The following is a 19,028-nucleotide window of genomic DNA, read 5'->3' as shown; positions in this document are numbered from 1 at the left end:
GGCTGATATACCGTTTCCACTCAGAATCGTTTTTCGTATACAATGATATATCATTAAATTCAAATTTAGCACACCTATGAGACACACTTAACATACAATATACTAATATACAGTAGAGCGGTACCCATTTACCTACCATTATTTTTATTGTTAATTAAAATAATTTACACAAACAAATTGTAAAAATAAAAATAACAATTAATCATTGATACCTATATCAACAAAAAACTTATAAATTAATCAGTAAAGGCCATGATCGTGATTATTACGTGTACAAAAGAGTGATAATCAGTATGGCAGTAATTAGCAACAGTAAAATGTACTGCTAACAATATATAAGAAAATATAGCATAAGAAATAAAAAGTTATGAAAAAATTGAGTTGGTTATATTTATATTTTGTTTTATTATTTTGTCATGAATATACGAATATGAGTTATATGTTAAAAACAACACATTTTCTTAGCTATATTTTATTTAAAATAAATATTAATAATTAAACTATTATCTACATTATACTTTTAACTCTGTTCGATTTTTTATTTTAATAAATTACTTCCTTGGTAAAGAGTAAATACTTTACACTGGCTTAATTTTTAGAGATTTGATGCTTTCGAGAAACTATACAATAATACTCCATTCCTTTTCACCATCTCAACTCTCAAGGAGATTAGAAATAATAGTTTAGAAATCAAAAATATCAAAAAAATGTTGCTCGTAGATGCTCCCTCTAAGTTCAAACACTAACACTGGAAAATGTTTCAGTTCCCGTAATACTTCACTGATTAGTGGTCACTGTATATATAACATACTAGTACGTTAAGATGATATATAATATTACGAAAACAATATAGTAGGCATATGACGTGTTTCGTTTTCACTTTCACGCAATTCGATCGAGTTATACGTGAATTATCTATAAAATACGACAATCATAAAGTTAACACATATTTTGGCACTTACAATGCATTATTTATTATTATTAGATTATTGTCATAACAATATCTAATATCCGATTCTTGCTGCGATATTGTCGATTCGTATGGCGGCGCGACCTCGTGACATAACGATATACGTATTTCTGTTCCGATTCGTTTCGTTCTTCTTCCTGCAAAGAGCTTCATTTCCTATTCACGACCCGTACCCAAACCCACCGAACTTTCCAGTCCAAAAATCAAATCCAGTGAAAGCCAATCGATTGGACTACACCTGAGTGTATAAAACTGAAACTACGGTTGTCCTGTCATTCATTCGATTCGTTCGTCTTCAAGCTAGTGCATCGAGAAAAATCAAACAAGACAAAGCCATGAAGTCGTTTTCAGTAAGTATTATAATATTACCTATATGGCTATATATATATATATATATGATACATAAGTACAAAGCTTATTTCTGAACTAAAATATATACCTCATGTGCTGCACGGCATCGCGTATCCGACATACTACAATATTATACGTATATGAACAACGCCACAACAGACTCGATACATTGATTGTATGAAAAACATTTCATTTTTAACTAATAATTCTTACGAATAGTTTCACTCTGTTTGTCTATTTTAATGATATTTTTGTGTAGGTTTATTTTATTTTATGATATACTCAAAATATACGTTTTAATTACATCACAAATATATCATTTTCGATTATTATTTAAAATTTCTTTAATTTTACGCTATTCATAACATTTATATAAGAGTTCATAATTTATACACGATAAGTACATAATAAAATATCTACATAAAGTACTTGCGTTTTATCGATCAAGTTTACGTTCATTTTACGTGCAATTTTAATACTTTATTTCTTTTTTAACTTTCTTGCACCAGTAATTTTTTTGAAATTTCGTTTATTTCAATAAAATTATTATAAATTAGTATCATTATTATTTATAATTTCAAGCATTTTGAAACAATATATTTTCATTGTTTAATAGGTATTATAATAAAAATGAAATTTTCATGGTTGACTTTATATATTCACTATGTATACAGATTTTCTACTTTAAAATTTAAAATTAAACTAAATACTCAAATTAACAATATATTCATCCCGACCAGTCTGACATGGATTTTCCCAAGTACGTGCCGAAATGACTTTTATTTAATATTTCGCGTGCTTCTAGAATAAGGTACCGCCTTATAGTGTGCTAAATTTACAACCGTTTTTAAAATGTTGGGTGAGTGTGCTAATATTTTATAATGCTTATTATAGTTTAATATTTCTATTTTCATATTATTTATTTATTTTATGTTGATTTTTCAATGCCATAATTTTCACATAATTAAATCTAGAAATTTGATCGGTTTGGTAATTTTAATATTATTTTTAATGAATTTAATATTTTATCATAGCCTGATCTAAATTTTTTAAATACTTATATGATTAAAATGTTGAATTAAATTCGTGGCGTTTATTTGAATTTTTTAATATTTCTAAAAAGAGTGATATTATCATCGAATAGTAATCGTATGAAGTATGAGCTATTATAGTGCAAATGCAAGCTAACATCGAGTAATTGTAAATACTATTACAGTTTATTATCAGCGGTAACATCGCGGACGTATTTGCTGAGATATTAAAAAAGTACGATATAATATGTGGTTAACGGAACTCACTCGTGCGATGCGAGCCCGTCTGATATAATATCATAAATAAAAATAGGTATAAGCTATATCAGGGGACACCAATCACCAATAATATTTTTGGAGGGTTCGGGGTGGTAACATTAGGAAATCGGAAAGTTTTCGAGAACTCTCAATAATCAAATACATACATATACTTTAACCGAAAACAACTAAAAAGTAAACGCGAGTAAAAATAATAAAATTAAAAATTCGTTTCATTTGCCAAAAATTAATAATTTAAAAAAAAATATTTCTCGCTGTCTCAAATCGTCCACGCCCATTATAGTCGCTTAGCATGGATTGTTGGTACAAACACACGTGTTAAAAACGGATAACGTCCTTCCAGGTGTTGTGTTACGTGGTGTGCGCGTTGGCCGTTATCGGTTCGACGAGGTGCGAACCGACGGAGGACGGCGCTCCGACCGACAAAGCACCGCAGGCCAACAGAAGGAGCATCGGCGAGTACCACGGACTGTACGCGCCGGCTTACCACACTCACTACAGCCCGGCCAGCTATCACGGCCACTACGCCCCCGCGTCCACCCACTACCACACTTACGGGTACGCGGCCCCGGCACACTATCACGGTCACGGGTACGCGGCCCCGGCACACTACCACGGCCACGGATACGCTCCGGCACACTACCACGGCCACTACTACAACCATCACGAGACCACCGTGCACGGATTCAAACACCAGCCCGTCGTCTACCAGTCGGTGGTGCACACGTACCCCACGGCCACCACGGTCGTCCACAAACCGGTGCCGGTACCGGTCGCACACCCCGTCCCGGTGCCCGTCGTCCGGCCCGTGGCTGTCGAAGTGCCCCGGCCATACCCAGTGGCCGTCAACCGACCGTACCCGGTGGCCGTCATCAAGCCCGTCGCCGTGCCCGTGGCCCAGCCGTACCCGGTGACGGTGTACAAACCGTACCCCGTGCCCGTGTACCGGCCGGCCCCAGTGATCCCGGTGGCCAGGCCAGCCGCCACTGCCGTACACTACGCCACCAGAATCCCGACGGTTCGCGTACCGGTCGTCAGGTATCCGGCGCCCTCGTCGTACCTGCAACACTCGCACGTTTACGCTCCACACTACCGCGGGGCGGTGGCTTACCACGGACAGTCGTCGTACCAGGGACCCACCTCATACCAGGCACCGGCTGCTTACCAGGGACCGTCGTCGTACCAGGCGGCGTACCCGGCAGAGGCGCCGTCGTCTTATCTGCAACAACTGGCGGCTCTCAGAGCGGCCGGCGGCAACTACGAAGTGAACGAGGCGGCGGCGGTGGCACAGCAGCAGACCCTCCAAGACGAATATTCGTTCCTGCAAGAGCAGCGGGACGCGGGTGCCGCCGATGTGCATCACCACGACGACGACGCCCATCACCATCACCTGCACGACCACGGGCTGATCGACCAGGACAGCGGTTTGGGTTCGGGCGCGGGTTACCCGTCGTTGACGGCCGAGACCAGTCTGGGGGTGCCGAGCACCGACTACACGGGCAAGAAGAAATGAACACTACGACGAGGGACGTTCCAGAAGACTGCAGCAGAGCCGCGTATCAGCAGTCGACTCGAAACTCTCGGACTTGTAATGAAAAACGATTTCTTTCAAATCATCCACGTGGACATCAAGTCCTGAGAGACGACTGTATATAATTTGTTTATTGTTATATTATTATTATTATTATTATTAAATATTGTTTAGTATGCCATCGAGTCGTTCGACTCGACTGTAGTTCGTATATTAGATACATTTTATTGTGACTTTTACTTTTTTTTTTTGCTAAAATAAATCTTAAATGTCATTTTTGTTAAAATTTGTACTGCATATTTCAATACCTATAAATAGTGGTTAAAAACTTTAAACAGTATTATGAGAACGAACTGCGTTCCCGATGTTTCTACACAAATATATGTATTCATGTAATACATACACTGTTTATAAATACATGTATACCACCGCGCTGTATGAACAATGTGTCCGTTTCTATGGAGTATATGATTGACCAATACGCACTATATCAACTGTGATTTGTTGTTGCCGATCGTATGATATAATAATTAATGCGTACCTATTTCCCATAAGTATGTATTATATTTTATACGATTACCGTAAACTATTTACAGTTGATACATGTTTTTTCGGTTTAAACAGTTTTTTTTAAAACAAAATCGCATGTACAAATTAAACACCCTCGTTCTCATCACAGTGTTGGTGTCGAATATCGTCTGCACATATGACGTCAACCTGTCCATGTTTATGTATTTAGTAAACCATTTGACTCCGCAAGAATGTGTAAAACTCACTGCTTATTTGTATGCCGAGGGCCTTGAACTAACGGCAGTCAAAGAACTTGGTAAACAATCCTCAAATCGTCGCTCATGTATAATTTTGTAGTTTTTTGAATACTAATTATACATACAATACAATATATTATAAAATATAAACTAGATAGTTATTTTAAAAATATGTATAAGTTTGATTGAAAATAATAGCTTTATAGTAAAATGCTATGCATATTCCATTAATACATTGAATATGGATACCCACATATTATAAATTATTATGGCGAATAAATAGGTACAGTACAGATACTATTGATAAGTATACTATAATGTTGATAAATTGCAGTAATTGAGATGATTATAGCGGATAACGCAATCGTGGTATTAAGTATTAACTTTATACTTTTTACATTTATAACTTATAAATGTCCCTACTACATATACATATTGATTAATATTGTGAATACATCTTTTTTTCGTTTTTTTGTTAAATATAAAGTGTTATTCAGTTTGTTGAATTAAAAATATTAAGAAGAATTAACGCAAAATACTAGTATTATAATATATTATAATTAAGTTCAGACTTCTTACTTATAATTTTAAAAATATAGAAACCTATACCTATATTTTCTACTTAATTATACAGTAATCAGTGTATACAATAAATAAGTACTATAATATACCCAATATACCTACTCTGTTATGATGAGTATAGGATAGCCATGATAAAACATTAAAATAATAGCATTCTGTATAGGTAGTTTTAATTTTTTTTATATGAATAATACAGTAGGCACCTATAATTATGAACTACCTACGCAATTTAGTTCAATAATTGAAATTATTTATTTATTTTCTCTGCAGAACAAGATTTGCCCTTAGATGAGACTTGTTTATCGTTATTAATGACATGGAATAATAGTGCTGGAAAGGAAAAAAATTTTCTCAGTATAGCTAATTGTTTAAGAAAAATAAACCATGAAAGATTAGCTGAATGGTTGTCAGACACAATTTTTACCCAATTAAGTATGGAATTAAATAATAGTTTTCTCCAAAACACTACGACACAAAGAAATACAGCTACAGTTTCGTCTCGACCACAGAAAATTCTACGGTAAAAACAGTTAAAATTTACAACTCAAAATAATAATAATTAAAACGAAGGTTTTTTTAAAATAATATTTTGCGTTTATTCAATAGTACTGAACATTGTCCTTTTGATAAAAATATTTTGTTTTTATTATTTGATACGTTTTGTATGTATTTAACTTGCATGGCCATCGTAACATTTATATTCTATTCACTGGGTTTGTTGATTCGATTTGTGAAAGAAAACCAAAACATTTTAAGCAAGTATATTATTTTTAGAAATTAAAAAAGTACCTAATATTATTTTATGTAACATAATCATAATCATCATTCATCAACCATTATAAATTAATTCTTAAACTGTTAAAATAATTGTATTTATACCTACATGAAAATAAATACTATAGTAAAGTTGAAAATCACAGTTATTATTATAGTTTACTCTGACCGTAAAAATATAATATTATGTGAAACATACTTTTGCAGTGTCACAGAAAAAACAATACAAAATTCTTGAATTTGGTCATTTTCCACAAGATTTAGAATCCGAAGACGAAATTTTGGAGCCTTTCTTTTGAATAATAATATTTAACTATAAAAGGCAATTTATTATTACCTATAGGCTATAACGTATTAAATAAATGTATTTATAATGTAGAAACCTGTAAAATAAATGTTAATATAATAAATTTCACTCGACAGAATATAAATTTTTATTGATGAAAATTGAATAAAAAATGTTAATTGTTGCGTACCTATATCTGCCTACAAGTAATAAATATTTTCATTATACATAGGTAATAGTGGTAATACCTACTAATTGCCTACTAATATAATAGGTACTATTTTAATTCATAAAATAAGAAGTATTAGAAATAAATTAGTACCTAATAGTGTTAGTATCACCATCAATTACTTAATATGTTTAATATTATTTAATTTCAATAAGCTTTTAATATTATTGACTACCTACCTTGTAATTAATGGGAAAATAATAAAATATTAATTTTATGAATTGTACTTATGGCCCTCACGCTTATAGAACTAGATGGCCCAAGGGGATTTAGTCAACAGGGGAACTAATTGACTCATGGGGGGATCTAGTTGCATGAGGATCTAAATAATATGTCACCGTTCTACGCACTTACACAAGATTATGTACAATAATATTGCTATCAAAATAAAACTTAAATAAAAATAATTCTATCACAGAATATTTTGTTTTAAGTTTCAGTCATTTAATCATTGTCTAATTATCTATACCTGTTAGGCGTTTGCTGTTACACAATAGTACAATACACATCTTTTAATTTATACATTTCAATACTAATAAGTGACAGTAACTTCCAGTCAAAATGGGGAAAGGTTTCAATAATTACATGTGTAAAAAGTTCTTCCATCCGGCATCAAGAGATAATCTAAAACGAGTAAGTTTTTCTTCAGAAAATGACATATTATGTACCTAACTAACTAAAGTGCAAAATATTCAATAATTTATTAGTTTCTAATATAATTAAATTTATAACCATGTACACAGATTTTATGAAGTATTTTTATGTTATTGTTACATTTTAAATATCTAGATACTAAATGATTGTCTTTAAATTACAAGCTTTTATTTGAATTAAAAAATCCCGTTTTAAGAAGTTATGTAAATTTTTAAAATTTAAAAATATTCATAACTCACAAATATTATATTATATCATCAAACAACTAACAAGAATACACAGATCATATTCTTACCTTTATGATTGATTATAGATAAATTTCCTCTAATATTAAACTTAATAATATACAACTAAACACTAATATTCTATGTAGTCTTTTTTTAAGATGGAAACAACATGTAAGAATGTGTCATAATACAATATACTCTTAAATATTACAGTTTTTATCTATAATTATGTTAACAATTTCCAGGTATGGATGGCAGAACAAAAATCAGATAAAGATAAAAAACGCCAAGAAGAACTTCGTCTACAATATGAAAAAGAACAAGATCTTTATAATAACAAGTAAAATGCTTTATTACAAAAAAATGTATACTTTGCTTGATAATATACTTTATTTATTATATTTATTATGTTTTCCAGAGCATTGCTGTCAAAAGAAAGCAAGGATAAATTAAGCGTAAATTTTATGTATGAACCACCACCGGGTGCTAAAAAAGAAAGGGAACGTGAAGATAACGAGCCAGAATATAAATTTGAATGGCAAAGAAAATTTAATGCCCCTAGAGAAGAGTAAGTACTATGAAATAATAAATAATAATATTGTTTTGATACTGTATTTATTGCAGGTGTTAATACTACTAGTGATAATTGTTGTCTGAGTTTCATCATTTAAATTTTAAACCTATTTTGTATATTAGGTAAACAATTCTCACCTAAACCAGTGGTTTTCAACTTGTTGATCACGGCCCAACTTTAGGTTGCATGAGTTTCAGAATTTATTTATAGTATATAATTTGAATGAATTGTACACAGCAAATAAAATGAACATATTAATATTATAATTTGACAATTTTAACCAAAAGTCAATGAACGATTTAAAAACTAAAGTAAACCTATAGATTAAGTAGGTATTCTTAATGACTTGATAAATCCCACATCTTGATAGACTTGATATTTATGAAGTATTTTTGATTTGAACAACTTGGCCATAATATCACTCCATTAGTTCTTGGCTTTCTTTACTATATCAATATTTTTTGTAATTACCAATTCACTCTCGACCTCTTTTATTTTGTCAAAATTATTTTTTACAAATTTTGAAAAATATTTAGTAATTTTAATGGGGAAAAGAAAATTTTTCTAATATTTATATAACATACAATATATAAATAACTTAACAGTAATCTTACAATTAAAATAAATAAACCATTGTTATTATTATTATTTTAACCTAATATTTACTATTATTAATATTCAAATATCAACATTATTTTAAAACCAATAACTAATTATACAAAATTGGCCAAACTTTAGTGTAACTACCTTCATTTGTGTTTCTTGTTTATAGAAACATTCTTCCCAAATTCTTATGTATCTTGTGTTTAAATCAGATTTTAATGCAATAAAATAAAAATTGCATAGTAAAGTTTTATTTTATGTAATCTATACTAATTGAAAGTATTTTTTCTTTATAGTTATTGCAAAGGAGATCAAGAAATTCGAGATCAGCCATTTGGTATTCAAGTCAGAAATGTACGATGTATCAAATGTCACAAATGGGGTCATATAAATACTGGTAAGTAAATATTGAAATATGTTACTATAAAATTTATATTATTCTATATTGGTTTTTGTATAATTTTTATTTTAATTGTTTAAGTAAAAAACAATAAAAAAAATTCTAGTATTATGATATAAAAAATATTTTATAGACAAAGAATGTCCCTTATTCAATCAGGCAAGTATATCAGAAGCTGTAACAAGTAATGCAACCACAAATGGTAGTAGTGCTAATAAAAAAACACAAGAATTAATAAAACAAATGCGAGAAGATGGTTTGGAATTGAAAAAAAGTGCTGCTTCTACTCAACAACAAATATCATTTGTAAGTTATTAAATTTCTTGTTAATTACAAAGTCTTTCCTGTTATTATTTATATAATAAAAATAATAAATAATATTTACAAATGAGTTTTCAATATGTTCTCGATTAAAATTTTTATTTATAAGACTTTTCATATTAATCTTTTGTTTTAATACAATTTTTTTGTTTTTTTTTTTTATGAACCTGTCTTTGTTATTCTCTTTTATTGGTACTAGTGGTATAAAATATGAGCTAATATAACTAATAATATGATATTATTCCTATTATTTTTCTTTTAATACAAATTTAAAATTCTGAATATTTGGTAGTTAAATAAATACTCTTTATTTTAAAATTTAAACTAAAAATATTTATAATTAATGGAATACTATTTCTCTATCTTTAATATGTATTAATCTTTATAAATTTACTTAAAATTATTAATTACCTATTATTATTTTCAGAACAACGGAGATGATAGTGACACAGAACTATTTATGTATGTAAAAACATTAAGTAGAAAGAAAAAAATGAAATTACTCAAGTAAATTAATTCAACTTTATTCAATATCTTTAATACTTAAATATTTTTGTAACAATTTTTGGTTTTTGTTTTAGACGATTAGATAGAATGGACAAAATTATGATGAAAGAACAAAAGTTGATTTCAAAAAAAGAAAAGCTTTCTAGGAAACAAAATAAAAAGAAAAAAGAAAGTAGCAGCAGTTCTGATTCTTCAGATTAATTAAGTTTATATTGTATAATTTTTTTTACCTATTTACTGTGCATAAATATATGCAAAATAGTACTACATTAAAGTTCACTAATCTAAAATTGTACAGAATCTCAGTGTACAAAATATTTTATATACCATGCATCTATTGCATCTTGTTTTAAGTCAATTAAACCTAAAACATGTTCCTCTTACATCAGTTGCTTTCACTTTTCATATTATCCAAAATTGTGTATTAGAACAAGATTATATCATTGACATATTTGAGACTTACCAAAAAGTGATATTTAATATTCATAATTTGTAGGCAAGTTTATCAAAGTCATATTATGCAGCAGGTCTATCCTTGGCAGACAATTACTATTATTTATTATTATAGTAGAATTGTTGTTTGGAGTATTTCAATACATAAAAATTGAAATTCTGATGAATAGTTTGAGTTGTAAATATTTAATGTATAGGTAAGTGGAGTAATAGATAAGTATTTTGCATGATATCCTCTTTACAACACAACTAAATTTTAAATACTCTTGAATAACTAGTCTGAATTTCAATTTTTATTTTATCAGAATACTCCAAAAAATATTCTACTCTAGAATATACAATTAAAAATATATATTGTCATTCAAGTTAAAAAAATTATAACTATTTTTAAAAACATCAAAATATTTTGAAATAATTAGTTATTTGATAAAAGAATAACTGTATGTATAAGGTAGTTCAGTAATTTAACACTCAGTACAATTGCTATGATAACCGCTATAAGCATGGCTTAACACTTAATTCAATTTTTTTTTTTTGGAATAATAAAAATAATAAAAATTTCATTTATTTATTAAGAATACAAATAGTATGTTTAAAAATGGATCAGTAAACATTTTTCATTAAATTCATACTCAGTACAATTAAAAATGTTTAAAATAATAATCATAAAAAAAGTTTGTATAAATATATAAAAAAACCAATATATGCATGGCTTAACACTTAATTCAATTTTTTTTTTTTTTTTTTGGAATAATAAAAATGTTATTTATCTATTAGGAATACAAATAGTATGTTTAAAAATAGATTAGTAAACATTTTTCATTAAATTCATACTCAGTACAATTAAAAATATTTAAAATAAAAATCATAAAAAAAGTTTGTATAAATATATAAAAAATTGCAGTCTTAACATAAGTCTAAGTATTAATTAAACTAAATAGTTAACAGTAAATAATAATTTAAAAAATGATATTCTGCTTTAAAGATCAGTGGAATTGGTAGAAGTAGTTATTGAAGAATCATGATCTGAATTATCGTCATACAGCCCCGGATTAAAGTAAAACCTTTTGTTGAAACCTCTACATAACCATTCTACAGTTTGAGACCCATGCTGGGTACTACTAAGTTTTTGTACTTCACTATCCACCTAAATAAATATAAGAAAATGTTACTCTTGTTAAGGTTATAATAGTATAAATAATTTTTAGTTAAAAAATTTAGTTACAATTAGCATCATTGAACCCAAATCTTTGTTATAGGCATTTGTACGAATTACTTCACACAATTTTTGTACAAACCATGACCCATCTATTGGATCACGTTTTGCTGTATACCCTATAAAAAAATACAAATTATGTTTTTTTAATAAACTGTTGATAAAAGAGAAGGCAAATTATTAAAATCATTTATATAATAATAATGATTTACCAGGAACAGTGGCAAATGCTATGAATATATCATTATAACTCCGATTGTAAATTGTTTCGGTTGCGGAAATATTGGAACTGTCAATTTGTAAGGCATTATTTTCACCATCGCAGTTTTTCCAACCAAAATCACTATTCTTTCCTCTTTAATAAATAGAAAATAGATTATTGTATTTATCATAAATAAAAAAAAAAATATAACATTACCGACACGCTTGAATAAAAAATAACTTTGGTATAGTTTTAGCTGGTTTTTTTTTTGGTAAGAATTGATCAATTATCCAGTCAGTATTTATTGCAATACCATCAGCAGCTAATATATTTGCTGATCTTGAATTTTTTCCACTTTCACCGTGACTCATTATAAATACAACAATAGAATTAGCTTTTTCAGTATGGCATATATTAATGAACTCTTTAATAACATTTTTAAATTCCTAAAAACAAAAACAATTTAAATATTAATATTTTATAATGAATTTCTTTATGTACTTTTATATTGATTTAATTAATATATATTTGTTTATTTACTTTTTCAGTTAAATCTTCTTTTGGGTGAACAATATAACCAAGGCCTTTAAACAATTTTTTTAAGTTTTCCAAGTCTACTTTTGATCCTTTTCTTTCGTCTCTATCTTTTATAATATTAATATTTAAAATCAATGCATGGCCTTTAGGATTTGATCCCATTAGATAAGCCTGTAAAAATATACGTCCAATGCAATATTATAAAATTTAACATAATATTAAAATAAACATACACGAGGATTTAAATTGTCTTCATAATTATCCATGCGTTTTCGTTCAGGATGAACTTTGACGTATGAGTCATCATGTTCCAAAATGAGTTTGTCAAATGTTTTGTCCAATAATTGTTCTTCCTTTTTCTTACTGAAAATATGAATAAATTGTTAATTAATAAATACAAATGTTATACCTATACTCTGTCCAGCGAGAGAACGTGCCCCAAACCGACCAAAATCAGTTTTCTGCGCATTCCCTAATTATACCCAACCATAAAAAAACCAGTTTTGATAGCATGATGACGCAGGGTGTTGCGCAGAATCGGCGTGATATCTCGCTGGATAGACTACAGTTTACTTGATTATTCTGGGTATAAAACTACTTTACTACTATTTACTAGTATAATAATATACTACTCTTTTCTAAAATAAAGGAATTTTGTATGCAGAAAGTAAAAGTGAAATCAGAATTTTGTGGAAGCTCTAAGGTTTAATGTTATAACACAAGGGTGGCCACAACGAGGCTTTCGAATTGTATGTGGCTTTTAATTCAGTCTCATAGTCTCATACGGCTCTTGACATCAAGCTTAGAGTAAAATTATTAACTATTTTAATTATTTTATAAACATCTCTTAACAATGGCGGCTCGCTTAGAATTAGTTTCAAAAATTTGCGGCTCCCAAAATTCATTTTAGTAGCCACCCCAGTTATAACTATTTGAAGTTAATCGTTTTTACAGATCAACCCAAGGTGGGCTTATATAAAAAATCCTGGAATAGTTTTTTAACTGCCCAAATGTAAGTAATGTGTCTACAGAGTATAAATGTTATAAAGTTAGGTTAATAAATTAATACATTTTTTAAAATAGCTAATATAATCGATTTTTAAATGATAAGTTGTTTAACATTTAATTAATAATCTGGTATATATTATAATATAATTACTATGGATATCCATCCTATCCAGGTAAGCAGTATGCACTCTGCATACCATACAATTAGAATAAAATAAAAATAAGATCATTATAAAACACTAAAACCATTACATTTTACTCAAATATAAAATAGGATAATACATAAGTCAATCCATCAAAATCCTCTCAAATTACTTTAACACTTCGATCTTTGGAATGTTCCGCAACTTTTATTGATAATGCACAAATTCTATCTTATACGTAAACCAAATACCTAGGTTTATTCCTTGACAAACATCTTACATGGGGTCCTCACTTAAAAAACAAGCGTAAAGCTCTCAATTCGAGACTTCACCTTCTTAGACCCTTACTCCGCTCAAAGCTCTCATTAAAAAACAAAAAGAACATTATATGTGGCCCTTCTAAAACCTATGTAATACTATGGTATTCAACTTTGGGGCTCAGCCAAACCGTCAAATACCAGAACAATACAGGCTTCCTGTCTATATGTCTATGATTATTATCAGGTGCCCCTTGGTAATGGTATAATAACCAATGACTCACTTCAACCTTAGAAAATCTTGCTACGATCACCTAAAAAAAATCACACCAACCATACAGTACTCACTCAAATCCTATAATCAACCAACTATTGTCCAAAGAAATTCCAGGTAATCCACCCAGGTACCTGAAAATCTTCTTAAAATTGCTTTCCAAGGGATGCTGCCACTGGGTAACTTCCCCTTCCCGTCAATCAAATCCCATCCAATTTACTTATTTACTTATTGTATAACATGTAAATACAGATTGTAAATATACTAAATTTTGTTTCCAATAAATAAAAGGATAACACATACACAGGGCCAGATTAGTCTGGCGAGCTACCGAGTAAAACTCAGTGGGCTTGCAAAATAAGGACAGGTTTTGAGTGTTTGGTCTTATATATTTTTTTTTTCATGATAAATGACTATAAACATTGATAGAAAATATAATTGATATGAATTATTTAAACCGTACAGTAACTGTTGTAGCTGTATTCAAACGTTAGAAATTCTAAAACTTGGTAGGCCGATAATTTCCCAATCTAGCGCTGTACATACATTTACTATTTGTTTTTTATTCAATAAGCAAATTAATTTTTAATATAAATAAGTAGGAGGTACCTTGTTTTGTATAATGTTAAAATGTCACGAGCTTCAAGATTGCCTGTTTCTTCTAATACTTTACATAAAGCTGAAAATGCCTGAGGCCCTCGCCCTTGAATTAATTCGTACAATTTTGTTTTGCTGTCCGATTCCCCATCATCGTCCTACAGCAATACAAGTATAAATTAAACATTTTTATATCATAAATAATATATGCGAGAACAATAAAAATTTCTTACCAAAATATAATCTTTCATCCACTCATTGATTACAGTTTTTTCTAATAGAATATCTACAATGGTATTTAAATTAAAAGTAACATATACTAATTCGGACATACAATCGTTAATCAATTTTCGATGATATTGTTCCATTATGATTAATATGATTGAGCGAGTTTGATAAAAGTATATAGGTACTCAAAATGAAGTAGTAGATATACTAAATTATTGTCCTTAGTAGATAACTTATAACTTCACTTGAAAATAATTACAATATGTTAGCTACTAATAATTATACTATTCTATACTAATCTAATAGTACCTTAATATTTTAATTGATACTTGTTGATAGTTAATACCTGTTGACTATTAGTAATTTGAAGTACTTATTGTGATATTATATTTTATGTACTACTACTATTGACATACACATATGTTCAATACTGATAAAAATACTATTGTTGATCAACCGGTTTTAATCATTGTGAAGACATGAATCATGATACAAATTATTCGATATTTGGACATGATCATACATGTAAATATATTGCATCATGTCCATTATGTGTCATTACAAGTTACAACGTTCAAAAAGATCGGTCTACGGGTAAATGCTAGCGTACTCTGGTGAGAAATATTGTGAACAACTCATGGACATAACCATCAGTAATTTTTGGCATCAGCGGCTATAAAATAACATTGAAAGACGCCGTCTACGGCGTCACCTTATCATCTATATATTATCTAGACATCGCGACCGCGGTTACCATGACTCAGGTTTTTTGTGTTATCGCCATCTTCACGTGTCACTGAATAGTGGTTTATACCGACCAACCCTCGAAGCGGTACTATTGACGCACATTTTCATTTTGTTACGATTTGTTTGTTTCACACACTGACTGACAACTACAATCATATTATCATAGTAGCAGTTTGGTGAGTTGAGACTGGACTACTGGAGACGTTCAGAAACTCATAGTTCATAGTGTTCACGCATGCTGCATGTAACATCCAATATTATACAGACTAATTAACAGTATAAACACATTACATATTGTTGAATTGCTTCACGACGGTCGTGAAATTAATAATTATTGTTGTTTTAAATTTATAAACACCATTGCGGCACAATTATGGATAGCGATATGGCGGTCCCTCAACTTGATCAGTTCGTGCTGACCGTCAGAAACTTGGCGAACTCCGGTGAGTACCGAAACCTACCTACACAAAATTCGGCCCGGCTTGAAAAATATATTCTAAACATTGCCAGACCTCGCTCGAATATTGTAATGTTAAAAATCTTGATAATTTCTTAACTTGTATACATATATTTATATATGTTTATATTATGTATATTTAAATTCCAAACATAAATACTTTTTGATTGTTTAACTTAGTTTTCTAGTTTATTTGGTGTCCAAGATTTATAATAATTATGATTCTAAATTAAATATTATTGGTTTTGGAAAGTCCTATAACTCAAATACATTTTTTTCTTTTGACCATGGCTCTACTACTATTGTTTATTAGGAAAGTTTGAACCCGATGAATATTTTTCAAGTTCATTAGGCTTTTAGTAATGTTCAACCTCCGCGACAAACAATCCAATTCACTAACAATGTATTCCAGTATTTACTTTTTGGTTTATTGGACAATCCAAGTATTGTACTACTAATGTAACTTAAGTGATCTATTCCTAATTATTTAATTTTATTTATTCATTTTTATCAGTTGTTAATAATTAATAAAATAGTAATTTTTCATAATACCTTATTAATTTATTATCATTATGAATTGGCATTTTGTGTATTTTGTCTGATGTAAAGGATAAATTATTATTTTGCAGGTGATAATCGAGAACTTACTGAATATCTTTCCAAACAGTCAGAAACACTACATAAATATGTTTCTAATTTAGATAGTGTTCTTGAGGCACTTGATGTCCATGAAAACTCAATTACAGTACTTACTGTTTTGGGTGTTAAAGCTACTGCTCAAAAACCCCCTGACATACCAGGGGTTCAATACCATACAGCAATAGCAACACAAATTAATGACTTTGTTATCACCATCAGTGAAGATGAACTCAGAGTCTTAGCTGAACCATGTAAGTTAATTTATAATTTTATTTTAGTAATAAAGATTATTTGACGTAATTTTTATTTTGTTTTATAGTGGCTAATGTGATGAAATCTATGTTGACTAACCTTGGTGAAATGGAGAAACCTATGTCTGCTATTCCAATAATAAGACGTGCTATATGTAAATTGCAAGATAAACCATATCAATTAACTCAACTTCATTGTCTTTTATGTCAAGCCTGTTTAATGTCAAATAATCTTAAGCCTGCCCTAAGCCTCCTGGATCAGGATATTTATGTATTGGGAACTGATGAAGTAAGTAATGTGATTATTATTTGTAGGTAAATATAAAGATTAATGAATTTTTAGTCATTAGTTGCTCTACAAATTAATTTGATTAATAACTCAATTAAAAAATATTAGTATATCATTTTTAGTTTTAAACTTAGAATTTAAAACAATATATTTATGATAGGTACACATTATATGATAATGATTATAAAAATAAAATGAATTGACCTTTAAAATATTTCCAATGAATAATATAAACATTTAATATAAAAAGTAAAAAAATAATTTTGTAAATACTATTCTACATAAGTACTACTTAGGATATTTGCTCTAAATTATTTGTAGGTCATGTTTAAAATATATATATCATATAAGTTTATTAATATATATATATATTTGTATTGAATCTTATGAAATTGTATTTTATTGAACTTAATATAAACCTAAATCTTTGTACCTATAATTTATTTTTTATTTATTTACAAATAGAGTCTTTTTGTTTTCAGCCTGGAGTGACATTTGATCCAAAATTTTTTTTAAGTTACTATTATTTGGGTGGTGTAATCTACACTGCAATGAAGAATTATTCAAGAGCAATTACATTCTTTGAAATTGCTCTAACAACTTTACTTCCTTTGCTATCTCAAGTCATGATTGAATCGTATAAGAAATTTGTTTTGGTCTCCATCATACATTTAGGAATTGTACCTACACTTCCAAAATTATCACCAGCCCTCATTGAAAGAGTTCTCAAACCAGTATGTCAAGCCTATTTGGATATAATACCAGCGTATCAAAGTGGTGATCCTGAAGAATTACAAAGAACAATCAGCAAATATCATGATGTTTATTTAAGGTTTGTTTTTACTTTTATAATTCTCAACTAATAAATTTGACTGAAATTTTTTGTTAACAAATATAGAGATAATAATAAAGGTTTAGTAAAACAAGTCGTAAAAGCATTACACAGGAAGAATATACATAAATTGACAAACACTTTTTTGAATATGTCAATTTCTGATTTAGCACAAAGAATCAATCTTCCTAACATAGTAGAAGCAGAAGAACATTTAATGTCCATGGTATTTATATCAAGAAAATTTTTTTGTAAAATATTAAATATATTTACAATTTTAGATTGAATCTGGTGAAATATATGGCAAGATCAATCGTAAAGAAGGTACAATTATGTTTAATGATCCACCCAAAAAATATGAAGACCCTAGTGTTCTAAAGAAAATTCTAGATGAAGTAAATTCATATAAATATTAGTTATACACTATAAGTGTACATAATATATTATGTAATATGTATAATATTATTTAAATTATGATTTTTCAGATAACTAATAAGATATCATTTAGCAGTACAGTACAAATGATGGATGAAGCTATACTAATAAATCCAGCATTTGTTAAAAAAACTAGTAGTGAAGATGATGGATTATCTTTAGGCCAAAGTTCATCCAAAAGTTATCAAGCATGATCTAAGGCTCAACAATGTATTTATACTGTAGATTTATTGATTTGGACATAGCTTGGAATACTGAAATTATAATATTTCTATTGTAATTCAAATATCTATCAATCTAATTATGTTCTTTTACAAATGTTACTATAATAACACAAAAATTACATCAAAAACAGTATTTAAATTGTTATTATTCCA

At 29.2% G+C, this 19,028-nt stretch overlaps 4 protein-coding genes across 8 annotated transcripts; 3 read left to right on the top strand and 1 right to left on the bottom strand.

Annotated features, from left to right (window-relative positions):
- Positions 1 to 1,190: 1,190 nt before the first annotated feature.
- On the top strand, positions 1,191 to 4,448 carry LOC132917327 (uncharacterized). Its single transcript, XM_060978027.1, has 2 exons — positions 1,191 to 1,320; positions 2,975 to 4,448. Exons 1-2 carry the CDS (start codon positions 1,306 to 1,308, stop codon positions 4,142 to 4,144), a joined length of 1,185 nt encoding a protein of 394 aa, XP_060834010.1. The 5' UTR covers positions 1,191 to 1,305; the 3' UTR covers positions 4,145 to 4,448.
- Positions 4,449 to 7,190: 2,742 nt separating this feature from the next.
- On the top strand, positions 7,191 to 10,469 carry LOC132921505 (corepressor interacting with RBPJ 1). Its single transcript, XM_060984600.1, has 7 exons — positions 7,191 to 7,433; positions 7,927 to 8,021; positions 8,100 to 8,249; positions 9,155 to 9,255; positions 9,392 to 9,564; positions 10,007 to 10,086; positions 10,161 to 10,469. Exons 1-7 carry the CDS (start codon positions 7,362 to 7,364, stop codon positions 10,285 to 10,287), a joined length of 798 nt encoding a protein of 265 aa, XP_060840583.1. The 5' UTR covers positions 7,191 to 7,361; the 3' UTR covers positions 10,288 to 10,469.
- A 622-nt stretch (positions 10,470 to 11,091) lies between these two features.
- On the bottom strand, positions 11,092 to 15,585 carry LOC132921087 (caspase-3-like). 5 transcript variants are annotated; one of them, XM_060983961.1, is made up of 9 exons: positions 15,311 to 15,585; positions 15,007 to 15,245; positions 14,786 to 14,931; positions 12,728 to 12,857; positions 12,498 to 12,665; positions 12,174 to 12,403; positions 11,968 to 12,110; positions 11,765 to 11,874; positions 11,092 to 11,686 (listed from the first exon to the last, which is right to left on the bottom strand). In XM_060983961.1, exons 2-9 carry the CDS (start codon positions 15,139 to 15,141, stop codon positions 11,519 to 11,521), a joined length of 1,230 nt encoding a protein of 409 aa, XP_060839944.1. In that variant the 5' UTR covers positions 15,142 to 15,245; positions 15,311 to 15,585; the 3' UTR covers positions 11,092 to 11,518. The 5 variants fall into 5 exon arrangements, with proteins under 5 accessions (XP_060839944.1, XP_060840022.1, XP_060840104.1 ...); XM_060984039.1 differs by having other exon boundaries at positions 15,007 to 15,240; XM_060984121.1 differs by having other exon boundaries at positions 15,348 to 15,585.
- Positions 15,586 to 15,828: 243 nt separating this feature from the next.
- LOC132921009 (COP9 signalosome complex subunit 3) lies at positions 15,829 to 19,008 on the top strand. Its single transcript, XM_060983843.1, has 7 exons — positions 15,829 to 16,191; positions 16,835 to 17,095; positions 17,164 to 17,384; positions 17,867 to 18,216; positions 18,283 to 18,442; positions 18,498 to 18,611; positions 18,702 to 19,008. Exons 1-7 carry the CDS (start codon positions 16,122 to 16,124, stop codon positions 18,843 to 18,845), a joined length of 1,320 nt encoding a protein of 439 aa, XP_060839826.1. The 5' UTR covers positions 15,829 to 16,121; the 3' UTR covers positions 18,846 to 19,008.
- Positions 19,009 to 19,028: the final 20 nt, after the last annotated feature.

This window comes from Rhopalosiphum padi, chromosome 1 (assembly GCF_020882245.1).
Source record: "Rhopalosiphum padi isolate XX-2018 chromosome 1, ASM2088224v1, whole genome shotgun sequence".
Lineage (NCBI taxonomy): Eukaryota > Metazoa > Arthropoda > Insecta > Hemiptera > Aphididae > Rhopalosiphum > Rhopalosiphum padi.
The sequence above is the reverse complement of the archived record's forward strand: the minus strand, read 5'-3'. Positions and strand labels throughout refer to the sequence as shown.